This window comes from Harpia harpyja, chromosome 12 (genome assembly GCF_026419915.1).
Source record: "Harpia harpyja isolate bHarHar1 chromosome 12, bHarHar1 primary haplotype, whole genome shotgun sequence".
In the NCBI taxonomy this organism is placed as follows: domain Eukaryota; kingdom Metazoa; phylum Chordata; class Aves; order Accipitriformes; family Accipitridae; genus Harpia; species Harpia harpyja.
Window position 1 is genome coordinate 5,323,814 of NC_068951.1, and position 19,551 is coordinate 5,343,364.

The 19,551-nt window shown below is 56.4% G+C and overlaps 3 protein-coding genes across 6 annotated transcripts in view; 1 reads left to right on the forward strand and 2 right to left on the reverse strand.

Moving 5' to 3' along the window:
- The window catches only part of SPECC1 (sperm antigen with calponin homology and coiled-coil domains 1), a 102,273-nt gene extending 98,928 nt beyond the window's left edge, over positions 1–3,345 (reverse strand). The window contains exon 1 of the mRNA XM_052803361.1: positions 3,304–3,345. The gene's annotated coding sequence lies outside the window, so the exon portion shown is untranslated. The remainder of the gene's footprint in view (positions 1–3,303) is intronic.
- Positions 3,346–3,628: 283 nt separating this feature from the next.
- On the forward strand, positions 3,629–7,741 carry TIMM22 (translocase of inner mitochondrial membrane 22). The gene is given in 5 exon segments (XM_052803487.1): positions 3,629–3,816; positions 3,818–3,935; positions 4,382–4,578; positions 5,612–5,684; positions 6,798–7,741. Coding segments are annotated over 5 exon segments (570 nt in total). The 5' UTR covers positions 3,629–3,711; the 3' UTR covers positions 6,875–7,741.
- An 863-nt stretch (positions 7,742–8,604) lies between these two features.
- The window catches only part of ABR (ABR activator of RhoGEF and GTPase), a 41,948-nt gene continuing 31,001 nt past the window's right edge, over positions 8,605–19,551 (reverse strand). For 3 of the 4 annotated variants that reach the window (XM_052803482.1, XM_052803483.1, XM_052803484.1), the window contains 7 exons: positions 14,737–14,796; positions 14,491–14,600; positions 14,095–14,234; positions 13,455–13,589; positions 13,062–13,167; positions 11,212–11,359; positions 8,605–11,030 (listed from right to left, as the gene is read on the reverse strand). In XM_052803482.1, coding sequence (XP_052659442.1) covers positions 10,941–11,030; positions 11,212–11,359; positions 13,062–13,167; positions 13,455–13,589; positions 14,095–14,234; positions 14,491–14,600; positions 14,737–14,796 — 789 coding nt within the window. In that variant the 3' untranslated portion in view covers positions 8,605–10,940. Of the gene's footprint in view, positions 11,031–11,211; positions 11,360–13,061; positions 13,168–13,454; positions 13,590–14,094; positions 14,235–14,490; positions 14,601–14,736; positions 14,797–19,258; positions 19,436–19,551 lie in introns of those variants that run through there. The other variant, XM_052803485.1, reaches the window with a different exon arrangement.

Below are 19,551 nucleotides of genomic sequence, written 5' to 3' on the forward strand. Positions count from 1 at the left end.
TTGCTACACAAGAGGCAAGGTCGGCAGTCTGACCAACTGCAAAGCAGCCATACTTTCTTCGGCTTGTGGTGTGACTGAAACCTTCTCCTTTTTTCATGAAAACATCCATTAATTTATCCCCTCTTCCTCTCATTCCCCTAGATCATCACAGTTCTGGTAAGGGGAAAAAGGTGCAGCCAGGTAGGCATGAAAGAAAAAAATTGATTTAATCTAATTATTGTTGGCTTCCACCTTCAGCCACTTCCTGCCCAGTTAGATAACTTCAGAAAAGACTCTGGAACTGGCAGTTTTACAAAATAAAGTTGAGCACTATGAAGACTTTTTTTTTTTTTTTTTTTTTAAATAGCAACGCCAGAAATGACAGCCAAAGCCTATTCAAAACCTGGGAGCTCTACAACTAAGAGACATATGCAAAACCAGGATTTCCAACAAAACCCCCATTATTTCCAAGGTTTATCCTGTCTGGAGAATATTGAAGTGTGGGAGAAAGACTGAGTCACTGTAAAGGTCAAGTGAAATGCAATTATTTAATATCCCCATGTGCTGCCCTCTGCTGAAATAGACGCTGAGCACATTAGAGCATTGCGTCCATTGCAGGCTGTAGAAAAACTCATGATCATCTGCACCTAATGCTGTCATTACACAGGAAAGAGGCACACTCACACCAAACGAAAATATTTCATCTGGGACTAGGCAAGGTTAAAAATAACCTAAGTTCTTATACTGGACTTAACAGCTCAAAGATGAAAGTGTGATTTCAGGGACAGCACTCAGACAGTAAGAGCCTGGTGAAGGAAGAGGATCAAATGCATTGGCTACACGTCTGCAATAATGAAGGTTCACAGGTTTATAAAAAAAAAAAAAGCTGAAAGTTTCATTTGAACAACTTATTTATCAAAGATGTGTTGAACTCTCAGATTCTCTCTCTAAGCCTTAATCCTCCATCTGATTTCACTCACATGAAAAGACTGGTCAGGCAGATCAGATTATTCAAATACTCAAGGACATGTATCTGTTCACGCATAGAACACAGAACAGCATGAATAGGAAAAGGAGAAAACGAAATACCTAAGGGGGGGAAATATATATTTATTTATAAATACTTGTATATATAAATATAAGTATTTTATATAACTGTATTTGCAAAATATTTATTTATAAAAATATTATATTTACAAACAAATAGTAACCCAGCATTTTCTCCAAAACCCAGGAACAGAGAAAAGAAAGTCAAAACAATATTCCAGCTATACATGTAAACTCTTGGTCCTCAGATTCCAAATCCAAAATATCTTTTTTCCCTTTGTGCCTTTGGAAAATAGGCTTTGCAGTGTGACTTCAAGATCAGTCCAACTAGGTTATTTTGGATCAAGGAGAAGATTGAAATCTAAAGTTCAGGGCTCCTTAGGGAGATCATCCTGCTAGCAACCTTCTCTACCTTGTAAAGACACTGTTTTAGTAGATTTTAACTGCACACTTTTCAACAGTTTCTGACCTTTAAAAAAAAAAAAGAAAACCAAGAAAGGAGTAAAAAACAGTGGAGAGGGAAGAGCACTGGGCAGGTGGACCCTACTGGTCCAGCCAGTAGAGGGCAGTGGAATTTAAGAGGAAAGTTGTTGAAAACGAACTTCGTATAATGAAATATTTGAAGAGGTAAAACCATCAATTTAAATTGTTATTTCAACCTACCTATCCAGTCCTAAAATAAGACATAAGCAAGACAAAGTGCAAAGGATAAAAAAAGGAAGAAAACAGATTACTTCAGGATCTCTAGAGAGTTGCGTTTCAGGGTATCAGGAAGATTTCATATTTAATGCATTGTTTAAAAATACTTATTAAGTCTTTAAAAATTTCAGTTATTGAAATACACTACTTCGAAGCATCCTGTCAAAACCATCCCAGATATTTCTCAGGTGTTTAAAAACCTATGGGTAATTTTAACATTAAAATAGAGAAATATTTTTTTAAAAAAGTCAAGAAAGCTATTTTTAAGGCATACCTATCTTCACTTGTGCCGAGCTGAACAGAAAGCTGGTTCTAGTCCACCAGAACAAGAAAGTAAAACAGGCTAAGCAAAATGCAACACAAGCAAAGCAGTAAAAGATTTTTAATGTTCACAGTACCTTGCTTAAAAAAAAAAGGGTACAAAAAAAAAAGGGTACAAAAAAAAAAAAGGGTACAAAAAAAAAAAGGGTACAAAAAAAAAAGGGTACAAAAAAAAAAGGGTACAAAAAAAAAAGGGTACAAAAAAAAGGGTACAAAAAAAAGGGTACAAAAAAAAGGGTACAAAAAAAAAGGGTACAAAAAAAAAGGGTACAAAAAAAAGGGTACAAAAAAAAAGGTACCAAAAAAAAGGGTACCAAAAAAAAAGGGTACCAAAAAAAAAAAGGGTACAAAAAAAAAAAGGTACAAAAAAAAAAAGGGTACAAAAAAAAGGGGGGGGTAAGAAGCACCATTTCTCATCTCATTACCAAAGAGACCAAGCTTCTAAGAGCAAAGGTTTCTATATGATTTGACATGAGTTAAGTTTGCATTTTGTGACAGAAAGACAGATTTTGGTTATTCTCCAAGCCCTTCTGAGATATACACAGGTCCTGAAGTGAAACTGGCACTCTACGCCAGAGGCAGCCAGGGTTTCCTCAGAAAAGCTACCGGAGATGGCCTGACACTCCAGCATTTTCACCTAGCCTGTGGAAAACATGGAAGAGTGAAGATACCTTTCCTGAGCTCAGGCTAAGGAGCTCATACGCTGAGGTGCCATGAGCTCTCACCTCAGACGACGCTTGACGGCTGCCGGGGTAAACCGCAGGCTTCCCGCGCTCCGACCTCCCCCACACGTCCAGCCAGCAGCGCCTCAGGTGCACCACAGCGCTGAACCACCCCGCCGTGGGGCAGGGGCTTCGACAGGAGTCGGTCTCCGCACCGGCAACGGCAGCGGCACCCGGGCTCGGCGCCCACCCCGCTTACCGCCGGGATCCGCTGCCCTCCCCGGAGGGCTGCCCTCGTCCCGGCCGCTCCAGGGACGGCGCGGGGGAGAGGCTGCAACCGCCCGTCCCCGTCGCGGGACCTGTTGCCCCCCCCCAGACACCAGTCAGTCAGGGGGAAACGGCGGGAGGACGGCGCGCGACGCCGCCGATACCTCAAGAGCTTGCCGCCCCCTCCCCGCACCTCAGCCAGGGCACAGGGACTCGGTCCCGCACTGCGGCACCTCAGCCCTCTCCGCCCCAGCCCCGGGGCTGGCCTCGGGCGAGGCCGCCGGCCTGCCCCAGCCGGAACCGGAGCCGGAGCCCGAGCCGCGCTCACCTGCTGCCGCCGCCGCTCTCGAAGATGCTCCAGGAGCCGGAGCCGGAGCCCTCACCTCACCTGCAGCGGCCCCAACGGCCGCCAGGGGGCTGGCGCGCAGCACGCCGGGTAATGTAGTCCCCCTCGGTCCCGAGGGACTGCCAATCCCGTCAGAAGCCGCGCCACTCACCTACCCTCGTCGCGCCGCGGAGCCTGTCGGGAGTTGTAGTTCTCTGCGAAGGCGCTGCCGCGGGGCACGCTGGGATGCGTAGTCGCAGGGGAGCGGAGAGCGGCCGGCGCCTCGCCTCGGCGGAACTACAGCTCCCGTGGGCCCCCGCGCGCCGCCACGGCTGCCGGGAGCCGCGTTACCGGCGCCTCGGGAGGGCCGGGACGCGGTGCCGGGCCGGCGGCGGGTGTCCGAGGCCGGTCATGGCGGCAGTGCCGCCGCCCTCCGCTCCGGGTGGCCCGGAGCCTCCCCCGCTGCAGTACAGCCTGCTGCTGCAGCACCTGGTGGGCGAGCAGCGGCGGCCCCGCGCTTGGGACCCCCGCCGCCCTCGGCGGTATCCCCAGCCCGCCCAAGAGCGAGGAGCAGAAGATGGTGGAGCGGGCCATGGAGAGCTGCGCCTTCAAAGCGGCGCTGGCCTGCGTGGGAGGTGCGGCGGGGGCGGCTGAGGGAGCCGGGGGAGGCTGCAGGGACGGGGCGTTGAGGGGGAGCGGTGGTCGGGGCAGCCAGCTGTGGGAGCGGTTGGGGGGGGGGGGGAGATGCTGCAGCACAGGGCCCCCCGTGTTTAATTTTCCTCCCTCTAAGCCTCTTCCAGTGTCTGTCACAGGTCCCAGGGAGGGTTCTCTGTCTGTCTGCCTTCCTTGCAAAGGATAGATGTGCTCACAGCCTTTCGTCAGCGCAGCACAGGCTGTCGGCAAGGAGGGTGATAGCTGCCGGCGTCTGTAGTATCAAGGGACAGGCCGTTTGTGCTCTTGCACTGGCCCCTTTCACGCTGCAGCGTTGACAGACAGTGGGAGCGGAGGTGGTTGGGTGCCTGCGGGCAATGTGCTGCTCGAATCCAGCCGAGGTTCATTTTATGCTGTTTGTCTTTTACAGGATTTGTTCTGGGAGGCGCATTTGGTGTCTTCACAGCTGGCATCGACACCAACGTTGGGTTTGATCCCAAGGATCCATATCGCACGCCAACCGCAAAAGAGGTCCTCAAAGATATGGGGCAGCGAGGCATATCCTACGCAAAGAACTTTGCCATTGTGGGCGCCATGTTCTCCTGCACAGAATGTGTGGTAGAATCTGTGAGTAATAACTTCTTAAGCATTAAGAAATGTTTTCTTGTACACTTAATCTCTTTTACTAGATGTATATCCCCTGTGTAATAGGGCAAGGGAGTAGGCAAGTTTTTTTTGTTTCTTGGCCATTAAAGCTTTTCAGCTTTGAGACCTGTCTCCAGAACTGCTGTTCTCTGACAGAATAAGCAAAGGAGCGTGCATTAGCGAGGTCCTTTTCAGTTCAAGTCCTGAATGTATTGGCAAGTATAGGCGTTACTTTTTAAAACCCTAGCTATGAGTACTTGTTGTTATTTTAAGACATCAAACTGCAAGTTGCAACACGGTAATTTGAGCCTCTAAAAATTCCATATGCAGAAAGGGATCCTTTGATGAAAGTTCTTAAGTAACAAGCCTGTTTTCTTCTTGTCCCTACAGCAAGTAATGACCTTGTGCAGCTCAGTGGTAACCCTATCATCCATTTTCTTAAATAGGAAAATTAGCCTGCTATGAATTTTGAGTACTGACTTTTAAATGAAAGACACAACTATTTCTTAACTCATGTAGGAGAAAAGTGTATCTGCTTGCACAATGGAGCAGAACAGAGAGATCTCTGTGCTGGTGAAAACTAGCGTGCTCTGGCTATGGAAGTAGTACATCTTTGTCAGCAGGGTGCTCTGGCTCTCACCTGTGCTGAGAACCAGGCTGCATGGCCAGGCTCAGTGTTGCGCTCATGTAGTTATAGTGCCTTTAAAATCTCTGAGCTGGTGCCAGTGCAGAGTGCTGTGTTCTGGGGGCTGTATCGGCTCACCTGAGAATCTTTGCCGTAGCACTGCATTGCACCATATGGATTTGACTTACCTCTGTCGGTGACCCCTTCCTTCCTCTCCTGGCCCTGCAAGTCTTCTGTTTGAGAGTGCAGGGGGCCATCTGCTGAGAATAGAGGGAAGAACATCCTCAGCTGAGAAGGGGCTGGAAGGTCATTTAATCTTTCTTGGTATTAGTACAGATACTGAGTGTTTGTTCCGTATTTACTTGTTGATTCTGATTTTTAATTCCACAGTATCGTGGCAAGTCAGACTGGAAGAATAGTGTTATTAGCGGCTGCATCACAGGAGGAGCAATCGGCTTCAGAGGTTGGTAGAGCCTGCTATGAACTATTTCTGTGATAGGACTCTAATTTGGTTACGCAGCATGCGGTGTTTTTAACGGAACACACACTACAAATCTCTTTGCATGGGGTTGTGGTGATGTCAACGTGAGAGTGTACTCTGGACTGGCAGAACTGCTCTATCGCTTTCCTGTCAGCTTGAAAGAGATGTGTGGGTAGGGAAGGCTTGGTCATACAGGACAGTGAGATTGGAGGAAAATGAACAGAGTTGACTTGAAAGAAAAATCAGGAAATGGTGTTAGCTATCCACACTCTTCTGTGGTGTTGTGGGGAGGGAGCCAAAAATACATACTGAGCAACTCTCTGAAGCTACAGCTCTTGTGTTAACAGAGCTCTGCTTATATGTACTATTTCACTGGCAGTAACTCTGTTAATTTGCACAGTGTGTAAAATGCTTTCCTCCTTTCTCACATATCAATTCAAACAGACAATTCTATTTAGCTGTAAAAGAGCAGGAGCACTGGGATTTTAGTCCAGCAGGCACTAGTGGGGACTTCGGGAAGCCTTGAGTGCTAACAACATCTGGAGAAAAGCCCCAAGTAGGAAGAGAGCTGCTCTGCTCATCAGAAATATCAAACTTCTCTCACCTCTCCTTAAGAAAAAAACCTGTCCACAGAGCATAAAAGAAAAGAAAGTGCTCTTGAAAGTGCTTCTAATTGAGCTTGTTAAGTTGTGTCTGTCCTGGACCTAATCCTCTTAGAGCTTTCAAAGCAGTAGCTGCTCTTCTCATCCCTCCCTAGTCCAACAGCAAAGCCACTGGCAGCGCTCAGATCAGAGCGCACCGAAATCAGCAATGGCCACTGGCGTTTTCTCTTCTATCCTTTGGGGGGAGACTTAGCAACACAGCACCCAGACAGCGTGCCGTGCTAGTCCAGCCGTGGTAGTTTTAAGTAAGTCCGGTGCGTGCCAGGTTCCCCCCTCACCTTGGGCAGTGGTAGTGCCAGTGTTCCCTGGTGGCGGACCGCCAGGTTCCTGCAGGTGTTAAGCTCTTCAAGCCAGCCCAGCGTAAGCTAGTTACTGGGAAGAAAAATATTTTTCCTATTTTGTCTCATTCTTTCCCACCCTTTTTGCATTGCAGCTGGTTTGAAGGCAGGGGTTATCGGCTGTGGTGGATTTGCTGCTTTCTCCGCTGCAATTGATTACTATCTACGGTAACAGTGGGATCCCTTGGGAGCAAGTTTCCCTTTTGTTCCAGTGCTGCTGCTAAGAGCCTGCATCACGGCAGAAGAACCATCAGGCTTACCTTTCCACTGCCTCTGGAGTCCTGATCAGCGCAAGCTGGATGGTGTTGGCCACTTTTCCTGAATGACTAACAATAATCTGGCTCTGAGCCCTGGCGTGCTGCTTCAGGCAGACTTGCGGGAGTATGCGAGGATGGAGCCAGGCGCAGTGAGCAGTATCTCCAGGACAGATCAGCTGACTGTCAGTTTCCAGGAAACAAGCCTGGACTCTGAGCTTTTTCAATCCTTTGGGTCTGACTTTGATTAAGTCTGCTGCTAGCATCAAAAGAGGCAGGAGGACAATCTTCAAAAAGAAAGGCAGTGATTTAGGTTATCATGTATTTGAACGTGCTGCAAGTGTTTTAACAGTTATCAGTTTGCAGCTTGCTACTCTGTTGAGGAGAGGTAAGATCCTGTGGCGAAATAAGTTTGTTCCAGGCTTTTCTTAAAATACCAGCTGAAGACAAACCACCATCTGTACAACTTGTCTTATTTCGAGTACAGAGATGAGAGCCAGATTTCTTTACCATGTCTTAAAGGGAAAAGCAAAAAGGAATCCTTAGCCTTAGAACCGCATGGTTACTGGCAGATGAACAAAACAGTTTAAGGGGGAAAAAAAGAGGTTGTTGCAGAAGTATAATTCTCTGTAGCCACTTGGCTAGCCTGATTTAACCTCACTGTGGGAGTACAAATAATCTTGCTACTGCTTTAACTGCCACAGGCTCACACCATTAGTTCCAGCAGTTTGATAGTAAGACTAGAAAGCAGAGTTGTGAGAATAAACCACTGTTAGACAGATTAACTGGGCATTCACTTAGCACACAGTCTGTTTCCCATCACGTACATCCCTGTACCACCTCTGAGTGCCCCAGTGTTACACTGGGGGAATTGAAGTGCAGAATGTTGGTACTGAAGTCAACATCTGTTCATTAGCTCAAGGAGCTGCTGCCTTTTTGATTTGCATTCATATTAGCCCTCTTGCTCTTCTAACCAAGCTCTGTTCTCAGACCTCAGGGGGTGATTTTTATACTCTGAATAGTTTAGGCTGATTTTAACCTCCATTGAGCCACTCCGCAAGGGCAAACACCCACCCTCATCTTTTTGAGGCAGTGGGATTTCAGATTCAGTGCACACGCCTAATAAGGGTTCTCCCAGCCACTTCTCCTCCTTTGCATCCATGGTTTGACATCCCAGAATAGTGACAGCACTTGCTTACCTGGAAGAGCAATACTAGCAGGGTAGTTTGGCTGATACAGTGGTCAGTGGTCAGTTTGGAGGCATGCTGTCTCTCATTCCCACAGGGGAAGAACTGGGGAGACAGCACCATGTGATCTATCAGATGAGGTTTCCAGATTGCCTGATGTCCCTTGCTGTGCCTGTTCAGTATCCTCAGGCCAGAAGCTGTGCAAGTCAGCTGAATTTTAAGCTTGAGTAATTCTGGGCTGATTAAACAGGCTGGCTCCAGACAGTCCAGGTTTTTTCCTCCAGAATGTACTGAAATGCAAGGATGTAGCCCAAACCATAAGATGTCTCTTAAAAGATTGCCTGGCACAATGCCTGTGCTTATACCACTGGCTTGAAGTGCAACTAGAAAGATTTCCACAACTGAAAGAGAAGCTGTGATGCCAAGGTGATCAGTTAGTGCAAACAGCAACACCACAGGGCTCCTTTTGTGCAAATGTTGGGGCTTTGCATTTTTATTAACATTTTTTTTCTCCTCACATGGTTTACAGCCATTTAAAGTTTATAATCTACAGAAATTGAAACAGAACACAAACAAAAATATATCCTTAACAACTTTTGAAAGTCAAATATTAATTAACAGTTCTATTCTACCTGTAGCTGCAAGAGTCCACCCCCCTTCTTCCTTCCTGTAGGGACAAGCAAAAGCCAGTCATGGGGACGGCCGCAGCCTGTTGTGCCAGGGCTGTGTGGACCGGGCCTCCAGCCACTGTCGCGCGGGGGGAATTTGGCTGTACAGAGTCTCCATCTGGAATGACAGTATCGTGGACAGAGACTTGGACACATGTAACAAATCAGACACACACAGGGATCCATTGTGCAGTCAGATCTAAAACTCGGCCTCCTTACTGGGTCCAGGGCCAAGACAGACGCCTGGTTCTTTTCTGCAATGCTGTTTCCCTTCTGTTTAGCTGGTAGTCAAGAGGAGCAGGGTCTGGAGTGTGAGCCCTTTGGAGGGGGACTGAAAGACCTCCCCTCCTTTAGTCGCTTTGCTGGTGCGGGGCTGGCAAGTGCTGCCTTCCCCGGGGAGGTGGGCTTTGGACATACCTGGTGCATCAGTGGCAGGCGGCCGGGCTCTACCTGGAACAGTCTGTTAGTCAGGAGGGTAAAGGCAACGCCGCTGCTAGCAGGGATACGCTTGGTCACTTCTCATCCATCTCCATTTGGCACAGGAGAGCACGGGGCCAACGCAATCGGGGAGGGGGAGCTTTCCCACAAGGACACGGACTCGGCTCACAGAGCGAAAGGTTTTGTGTCCCAACAGGTACCAGTACCTACCTGTGAGTGTGGGAAGGTGGGGGACATACCGGGAGCCAGGCACTCGGGCAGCCGGAGCACAGCCTGGCAGCGAGCACAGACATGTGGCTGTCCTGCCTTGGGACATGGCATGACAACTCCAGCCATCAGCCTGGGGGTCAGGAACTGGAGCCACTAACTAAAATGGACCTGAGCTGGCTGGGCACGGCTAATCCAGCAGCAACTGCTTTGTGAGAAAGAGAAAATGAAGCACTTCTGCCTTCAGTAGTGAGGGCCACGAAGGCTTTCCTCCTCCTGTCCCTCTGCGCTGGTTTCCAGGCTGGGTGACCATCCAGCTGCCGCAGAGCGCTTGCCTCTGTCAGCCTGGCTGGCACCGAGGCAGGGCCATGTGCTGCCATTTGCCCAGGGCAGTGGGGAAGGCCAAGGAGGGAAACAAAAACCTCCCCATTCTTGTGGCCACATCAGGAATGCTGGTGCCCCGGCAGGCTCTGCCACAGGGCACAGCCAGTGTCGGCAGTCCTTGCGGCAGTGCTGGGCTGGCAGGGGCGTGCGCGCCTCGCTGCGGCAGAGATACGGGTGTACGGCAACGGCAGGGACCCTGTTCCCCGCCCCGCCAGGGCTTGTTGGGGAAACTGGGATCCACATGCCCTGATGGGACCCCCGTCAGTGCCAGAGCACTGCCCTGGGGTCAGCCTGTGGCGGAGGAAGCAGACCTGCCCGGCTGGCCGTGGATCGAGACCAGCACAGCACCTCTCGCTCCAGCCTTGTGTGACAGGTTACCCAAAACGCTACTTGGAGGCGAGATACAGCGAGGGAAGTAACCGCCACGCTACACGCACACAGGCAAAGCGCACGATAAGGGCTGTAGAGGGGACTGGCCTGAAAGCACCCAGAAGAGACGTGGCGAGGAGGAAGCAGCACCCCGCTCCTCTGCTCTCGTGGTCGCAGGTTTGCTCGGGCCAGAGCAGGATCCAGGCACGGGGTCCAACGTTTGCGCAGGCAGCAAGCCAAAGCAGAGCTGGTCATCACCGTCACCGGGGAGGGAAGCCCGTGAGCTCCCAGGCTCTGAAGCAAGCCGGTGCTGCACATGCAGGCGTGGGGCAGGGGAGCTGGGCAGCGAAACAGGCACTCGTGGGACACTGCAGGCTTCGAGCTGGGTGAGACGAGGGGTGCCTGGTAGGAGCGAGCAGGCAGAAAGGAGTCCAGGAGAAAACTAGCCAAGGGGGAAGCCTGTGTCCACAGCCCTTGTCAGTCACTACCTCTTCCGTTGAACAAATATACATAAAACCAATTCTTGAACACAAGAAGGGACATAAGACACGACTACTTTACAGAGAGGCACGGCGCCTGGGGTAGGACCGGGCCACTGGTACGCGATTGTACAGGAGCTGCAGGCGGCACCGTCCTGGGTCCGGGCCGGTCTCCCTGGGGGGCTGCGATCCAGTCCGTGTCCCCCAGCAGGGAGCTGGGAGTGTTTGCAGCTGGTGCCTTCTCCCTGCAGGCTACACGTCCGTGGAGAAGTAAAGTGTGTTGCGTTTCAGCTCAGTGAAGGAGATGGGAGGATGCTGCAGGTAGTAGAGAAGGACCTGGACCTGTAGCAAGCAAATGGGGGGTGTTAGGCCAGAAAGGGGCAGAGCTGCCACCTCCCAGCTTGGCCCTGTGCAGCCACATCCAGCAAAGAGTTACAAACCTACCCAGACAGGCAGGTAAACCCCTCCGCTCCCCACCCCTGGGTGCGGGCCGCAGCCCCACACTGCCAGGACGCCTTCTCACCTGGGCCATCACGTCGTGGGACCAGATGTCGGAGGCCAGGGTGAGATGTGCCTTGCTCTCCCCCTCTGAGGGTCTCAGCAGTGTTGGCCCGAAGACCGTGGCCAGGTTGTGGAGAGACATTTTGTTGATAGGCTCCTTTTCAGCTACCCTGCGGGGTACGGGGAGAGAGGGAACGTGAGCCCCTAACGCTGTTCTCCCGGAGCGGGGCAACCATGGGGCGATGGCAGGGGTAGGGGGGCGAGCGCTGCTCTCCATTCTCCCAGCTCCCAGCCCCGGCAGGGTACCTCCGGCTTGCCATTGCCCGTCACGGCCGCCGGCAAACCCAGGTGCAGGGCAGGGAGCTCTGCCCCCTTCACGGCCTCCGCCGGAGCCGCCGGGCCTGGCCGGGAGCCCCGGGTGTGATGTGGCAGCGACCAAGCCCTTGCTTGCTTATGTGCTGCGGGGCCTCCACCCTTCCCAAACCCTGGCAGGGTACGGCGAGCTCCGCACCAGCCCGTGCCTCCCCGCACCCACTGCCCCCCCCAAAGTCCTCCCTACCCCACCGACCCTGCGGGGACCCCAGCCAGCCTGTGTCGAGCGAACCAGGACCACAACATTGCCATGTTAGGAGGCAGCTGCGCTCCCCGGCACAGGCTGCACGGTTGAGCCCCGGCCAGGGGAGCAGATGTGGGAACTGGCTGTGCCCAGTTCTCAGGATGGAAATGGATTTTTTCCTTCCCCACCCCCCTAGCATCAATCACTTTTTCTGTTTGGTTTTAGCCAAACCAGAGGAAAAAAAAAAAAAAAAACAAAAAAAGCTTCGTGATGCAAGTAACATGAGCCGTGAGCCCTGGTCCCAAATTCGTGGCCAGCTCTGGACAGGCTCTGCGTGCTGCACCACTGCCCTGCCCACAGCCCCGTGCCCTCCATGGGTTTCGGGTCCCCAGCGAGCCCCAAAACTGTCCGCCCCCAGGTTTGCACGGGCTTCATCTGCGCCAAGATAAAGCCTGGCAAACCACGCATTGCTGCACTCGCCCCGGGACAAGTGACACGGGGCGTCACCTGCAGCTTTGGGACATGTCCGCAGAGCTGACTTCTCTGGATTTTGGCCACTCGCTGCAGACAAGTTACAGGGATTATTGCACCTTGTTTTGCAGGACCTACTGCTGGACTGGTGGGAAGGGACTCAGCACTCAGTTTTCCCGCTCAGGGGGACACTGCACAGCTCCCAATTGATTCCTCGTCCTGCACCAAGGCCAGCCGCTCCCCGCAGAGTGCTCGTCCAACCAGCTGCACACCGGCTGCAGCAGCCAAGAGCTGCATCTTGCCAGAGGACGTGTGCTCCCTGCAGAGCTGACCCGCATCAACGGCCGTGCGCTGCAAAATCCCTGCTGGCACCGTGGCCGGTGGTCCTGGGGTGCTGGGGACTGCTCCGTGGGGCACAACGGCTCCAGGATCTCTCCAGGATCCCTCCAGCCAACACTGACATCAGCCAAAGGGACTCGTGGCATGCCGCGTCCCAGCCTGACCCTGGCGAACACGCCGGAGCCCGGGGAGTTACAGCAGGTGGGACACACCTGGGGCTGCACCCTCTTGGAAGGGCTGGGAGAGGAAGGGGCTACTCTGCCGCCTGCCCGACACCGAGCTGCTGTTGCTGGCCCTGGCTGCTGCCTGCAGCCCTGCTCTGCACCAGCACAGCACCATCTGCCTCCAGTTTGGAATCAGCCCGCGGCTGCACAGGCACCACAGGAATCAGACAGCGGCTCTAACTCTGCTCACATCCCATCCCCACGGAAAAGTGGAGACAGACCCATCCTGCACCTCCCACCCGCGCCGGGCAGCCGCCCGGGAGCCGCAAGCCGAGCCGTTACCTTTTCAAGTGCTCCAGCAGGAAGAGGAAGGTGATGAGGTTGGGGTCAGGCAGCGAGCGGAGAAGGTGCATCATGCAGTTCTCCTTGGCAGCAGGATCCGAGAGGGCTGGAGACAAGGAGGGAGAGACCTCAGGATAGGGGCTGGTGACGTCTTGTGCAGCAGCAGGACCCACCACGGCCAGATGCCTCCCGGCAGCCAGCGCATGAGCGGCCGACCCTGCCCTGCAGGGCTCCGCCTGCACCCTGGGGAGCAGCACCACGAGCCGGCAAGGACAGCCAGAACCGAGTGGGCTAAGTTGGGAAGGACCCTCGGGAGTCTCCCATCCCGGAGCAGGCAATGCCAACCAGAGCCACGCTTGGGCACCGACCCCTTCCCCATGCCCGAGCCCTTACCGATCCCCTCCATGAAGGCGGGGTAGAGTCTGTCAGTGAGGAGGGGCTCAGGCAGCTCACGGAAGTACAGCTTCAGCGTGCCGGCGATGGCATTGATGTCCATGTCACTCAGCATGACCAGGATGTCCTTGTTATCTGTCCAGAGAGCACCCACGTGTGATGCCTCCTGCACCTCCTTCCCCTCTGGGTCTCAACCGCCCCAGATCACCCCAGCTGCCTGGGCAGGCTGTCGGCTGGAGGGCAGGGACAGCCCTGCTGGGTCCACAGCACTGTTTTGCCAGGACAGGGCTGGGAAGAGCCGAGCGGTTCCCGCCTGGCTGGGCAACGGGACGCGGAACAATTTGCAAATCCATTTGCAACGTTGCCCTGACTCAGTGTCTCCCAGGAGCCAGCCAGGCGCGGCGGCAGCTCAGAGACACCAAGGCACAAACAAGGCTGGGACCTCTGGGCGTTTGCTTTCCCAGCTACACCCTCCTTCTCTCCCCCAGCCCCTTCCTGGGCGCACCGGCACATTTTGCACACATGCAGTGCAATAACCAGACCCTGGGCTTGCAGGGCAGGGGACCAGGAGCATCTCGGTGCCTGTGAACCCTCCCAGGGTAACGTGACGCGAAGGGCGGCCGTCTCCCGGGACACTCACTTGCATCGAAGACGGCTTTCAACGCCTGGATGTCAGTGGCGACACCAGAGATCCTGTAGATGCCGACCTCTTCGATACCCCTCTTCTCCACCTCCTCGATGCACTGGCGCACGATGTAAGGCACCTTGGAGCGCTCGCGCCTGGCTCGGAAAGCAGAGCCATGAGAAAAAATTCCCGGGGGACCCTACGGCAGCCAGCTCAGCCCTGCAAACCCTGGGCCCACGGGCAGGACGGACTTGCCCGGTGGGAAGGATGGGGCTGGCGAAGGAACAGATGAGACCCCAGCAGAGCGCAAAAGCTGAGCTCTCCGGTGTTGGTGGGAGTAAGGGGACATGGTGCAACCCCACAGCCACAGGGACCGGAGCAGATCAGCCCCCCCCCGAGCCCCGCACGTACTTTGTCACGACGCTGATTTTGACCCCGAAGACGCCGGTCTGCTTTTTGGATGGGGTCCTCTTCAGGCTCATGTCTCTGCTTGTGAACTTCATGGAGAACTCCACCTTGATCTGCAGGAGACAGGAGGTGACTCCCAGCAGCCCGGCCCTGGCCCGTCACCTCCGTATCGCATGAAGGCACAGCACAGCCCCGGGGAAGGGGCTACAATCAAAGCGAGGGGCTGTGTGTCCCCGTGGCCCAGCTTACCCCGTTCATCTCAATCACATCCATGTGCCAGTTCTTCGTCTGCACGGCCTGTGGGTCCAGCTGCGGGGCGAGATGGTGCGTGAGCTCCGCGAGGATGCAGCCCCATGCCAGCCCCGCTGCCGCCCCAGCCTGGCGACCCCCGAAAGCGCCCCGACCCACAGACAGTGTGGGGCACGGGACATGCTCTTCCCTGGCAACGTGCTGCCCATGCCAGAAGGATGGAGAGGGAAGGTCTGGGGTCCCTCTGGCCGTGCCCCGAAGCTGGGTGGGCTCAGCCTCCCCACTCTGGCCCCTGCCGAGACCCTGCTAGGCAGTGCTTTAACCCACACCCGAGAAGCAAGAAATTTCCAAGAAATTAGGACTATTTCTGGCAGCAGATTGATGAAACAGAACTAGGGCAGCGTTTTCCATGCAGAAAAACAACATCTCCCCATAGCCAAGGCTATTTATAACCCCTGGGAATGACGGGCTCCGCTATTTCTGGCTTTGGGGCTAGCGGGGGACTTGGTGATGCTGCCCCGGCACCCGGCCGCCGTGGCGAGGTGCTGGCGTTCCCAAGGCCCCGGCACGTGCCATGGTGGACGCCGGGCCGCAGGGCTGGGCAGAGGTGGGTGCAGTTGCCTTTCGGGGCTTCTCAGTCCCCATCTGGTGGTATCGATCCAGCCCCATCGATCCCCGTAATGCACAGGGCGGGCAGTGGGGCAGAGCCCAGCACTAATGTCCCCTCGGGGAAGGGGATGGGATGTGGGAGCTGGCAGGGACTGGTGGGGGCTCCCAGGGCCACGTGCACGCAGCTGCCATGCGAGGCTCGCGCCAAGCGTGCGGGGTCACTCCTCAAGGACACGGGAGTTTCCTACAGCTGCTGGGTTGGGAAATGCTCCGGGCGAGCGCAAAGATGTCCAGAACCGCTGCTCCGGCCACAGAGCTGCCATTCCCCTGCCCCAGCCTCTGGCTCCTCGTGAAGCCACCACACATCATGATGGGGGGGGGGGGAACCCTGGAGTCCCTCACGTCCCTTCTTGCACACCAAGACCCCACGCTCCCGAGGACAGGATCGAGCTTTCCCGGTTCTCGGCACAGACCCAGCACTGTGGCATCGCCCGACGCCCAGCCCTGTGCCACGGTAAGCCCGAGCAGCTCCTTGGCGACTGCAGTGCCACGGGCAATTCTACGGTCTCCAGCACGGCCCGATGTGCTGCGGTCTCCAGCACGGCCCGGGAATGGCTCCTGACGTGGAGCCTTCCCTGGCGCTCCAGCCTGGCGCAAGGGAGAGCCCGGCCAGCGCCACGCCACCTCCTCCCCGCCAGCCCTGCGGCTGCTGAGAACAGCAGCGGGGGGAGCAGCAGGAGGAGGAGGAGGAGGAGGAGGAAGGCTGCAGCTGCCCTGGGCTCCCGTGGGGCCCTGCAGCAGATTTGGACACCAGGATCACGAGGCTGCAGCCAGCCCGCCGCCAACCCCAGCCCTGCTGCTCCAATTCCCCCGTGTCCCCCCCGCCAGCACCGGATCCCCCCCCCCCCGCAGCGCTACCGTGCACCCACCACGACCAACGCCAGCCCCGCACCACCCGTGCCGTGGGGCTTTCATCCCTTTTCCCCACACAGCCCGGTCCCACTCATGACAGCATCCAACCCTGTGAGCCCCAGGCAGCGGCAGCGAAGCCCTTTGTGCCCCAGCCGGATCGGGAGCTGTGGGCCTCCCCGCTCTGCAGTGCAAGTTTAATTGCAACCACCGCATACGCCTTCCCCATCCCCGTCCCCCCGGGTCCCCCCTGGCTCTGATGGCCCTGGCAGCTCACATCTGGAAGGGCTTTAGCAGGGTTCTGAAGAGAGCTTTAATAAAAGCCAGGTTGGCTGCCGCCAGCACCGCGGACCTTACCCCGAGCACGCCGCCTCCCGCGGCCACTTGTCCCCAGTTGGGCAGAATCGTCCCCATCCAGCGCCCCGCAGCAGCCGGCACGGCTCCAAATTTGGGCTAGTTCAGCCCGGACCACTGGCCTGAACTCCCTTGCAGCTGGGGCAGGTCCCCATACACCCCTGGGGCACCCGCGCACCAGGCAGCACCGCCACGCTGCCTGCTCCCCGCAGGAAGCAAAGCCACCGCCGATGCTTCGTCTCCAGGCGTGGGAGGACGGACGGGAGCATCCACCCACAGAGCCAGAGGCAGCTCCTGCCCACACAGCGCTGGCAAACACCCCGTCTCAGCTCCCACCACCATCTCCTTCTCCTCCAAAGGGAGCCGCCATGCTCCACCACAACGCGGGGACGTCCCGGGCCGGTGGGGAACTGCTGGCCTGGGAGCTCCGGGGAACAGCCCCTGTGCCAGCGCTGTGCAGGATGGCCCAAGAGACATGCTGCTGTCCCAGATGTCAGCTCCTCTTTGGCAGGTCAGCCAGCTTCAACCACCGGCCCGTGCCCAGGGAGACTGCTCAGCCAGGTCACCAGCACCTCTCCGGGCTGCTCCCTTCTGCATCTCAGGGGACGCTCAGCAGCGGTGGTATCCGTGCCCAGGCCAGCATCCGCTGCGGTGCCGCTCTCATCCACGGCGAGGTGAAACACGCTCTGCTCCCGGACACAGGGATGTGCCATCATCCCGTTTTCCCAAATTACCCGAAGGTGTTTGCTCGCAGGACAAGCCCCCAGGTTGCGGAGGAAAAGGCGGCAGCGTGGCGGGCGATGAGCATCCTGGCAGCCCCGCAGCGCTTTGTGCTTCCTGGGGAGACTCCGGTAGCAGAGGGACCCCCAAGTCCTGCTGGTGCTTACCCCCGCAGCCCCTGCCTGCTGCTCATCTCATGCACGGGGTGACTCTGAACTCGAGGGGACAAGGCCACGTCCTGGGATTTTGTCCTCAAGACACCTCCAAGGCCATGTGTGGCGGATACACCTCCTGCGCAGGCAGCCGAGACAGACCCAAGCAGCGCCGGGTCCCCACGGCTCCCAGGTGAGGAGTTGGGATGGCTCCAAACCCCCATGGCGGCTCTCCAGGGCCCCGAGCACCGGGATGCTGCAGCAGGGCAGGGGCTGCCAGGCTGGGCACATCCCTTCCTCGCACCTCACGCCCACGAGGTCACCCAGCCATCAGCTTGGGGCGAAGCCATCGGGAGCAAACTCATGGCTTAGCCAGCGACACCACTTCTGCCATGACCCTACGGAGCGGGTTCCTGGGGGAGCTGCTACAACCAGGGTTGCTTCCCATCAGCGCAGCACCCATAGACATCTCAGCCTGGCCTCCCGCGGCTGCCCCGGTTCCGGCAAGCAGATGCCCCCACCAGACCTCCATGCCAGCAGCTCCCTCCCCAAGGAACAGGCGGTCCCTGAGCCACTCCGTGCCGTGGGGACAGAGCAAACCCCACACCAGCAAACGTTGCCAGCAGCAAAGCACAGCCCTAAAAAAACCGGCGACTCACAGCCCTGTCTGAGAGCGACCCAAGAAGCAGCAGACACCCGCGGCACGCCGGGACCGTGCACAGACCCGCCGGGGCCACATCCTGCCCCTGCAGCCCCAGTGCCTCCCGGTCAGCAGCCGCCAGCCACGGTGGGGACATGTGGGGCTGGGAAACAAAACCCCCTCAGTGTTTTGACCCAGCAACAGCTAGCAGCAGCCACCGAGCAGCCTCCCCGCATAGCCCTCATTGCCCCTTAATCCCCGCTGCGGGAACAGTGGCGGCGGCACAGAATCGAGGTTAATGCCGCTGCGTCACAGGCAGCCCCGCTGCCGCGCCGGCAGCCCCGCCACCGAGCAAACCTTGGCCCCGCTGCTGCCAAACCAAACCCCCACGGGCCCAGGCAGCTCTTGCCCACGGTCACAGCCGAGCCCCAAGCCAGCAGCTCCCCACGCAGGGGTACGGCACGGAGGGAAACCCCCAGAGTCCCCCATGGGATCGTGGGGGCTCTGGGAGAGCCTGCGACGGTGCTGTCCCCCTCCCTTGTCACCTCCGTTGCCCACCCCTGCCCTCCGTCCTCCCACAAATACGGGCAGCATGGGCTGATGTGGCTGCGACATGGCTGGGAGCTGGGGGAAGCCTGGATGGACCCGGGGGGGGCTGGGGGGGGGTCCTTGCAAACCAGGCAAGAGGGGGTACGCAGGCACTGGGTGCTGCAGCACCCCAGGAGCCTGGCCCCAGCTAGCCCACAAGCATCACTGCCTCCTGGGTGAGCCCCAGGGCTGGGCAGGGGGGATCCCCAACTTCCCTCTGCAGGACCCCCCCCCCAATGCAAACACCTCAGCCCCCCCAGCACGCAGAGGGAGAGGAGGGAAACAAACACCCCGCAGGCTGCTAACTGCTTCGAAGAGTTTCCAAAGCACCCAAACAGCTTCCCTGCTCCGCGCACGGACCCCGCAACCCTCTCCCCACAAACAACACAGCCCCCCCATATCAGAACCCCCCCCCACCCCCCCCCCACCCACACAAAGCCACAACCACCACACACACCACAGCCCAGCAACACGACGAAGCTGTCCCAGAGCCCGTTTGGTGCCCACCACCGTGTCCCCAGTCCCCCCAACCCCGTCCCCCGAAAAGCACCTTCTGCCGGAGCAGCTTGCTGCGCACCCTGCCCCACAGACGGGCGCCCGTGTTGGGGGGTCGCTTCCCCTCGGGTTCCTCCACGCCACGCTCCGGCCCTTCGCCCACAGGACCGGGGCTGTCATCCGGCTGCACCAGCACCTCCATCATCGCAGTGAACCGCTTCGGGCTCCGGGTGAAGGGGGAGAATTTGGGGGGGGGGGGGGGGGGGGAGACGAGGGTGGGTCGGGAGGAGCCGGAGTGGGGTGGGGGGGGTGGGTGGGGGGGTGGTCTGGGCTAGGTTAGGAAAGCAC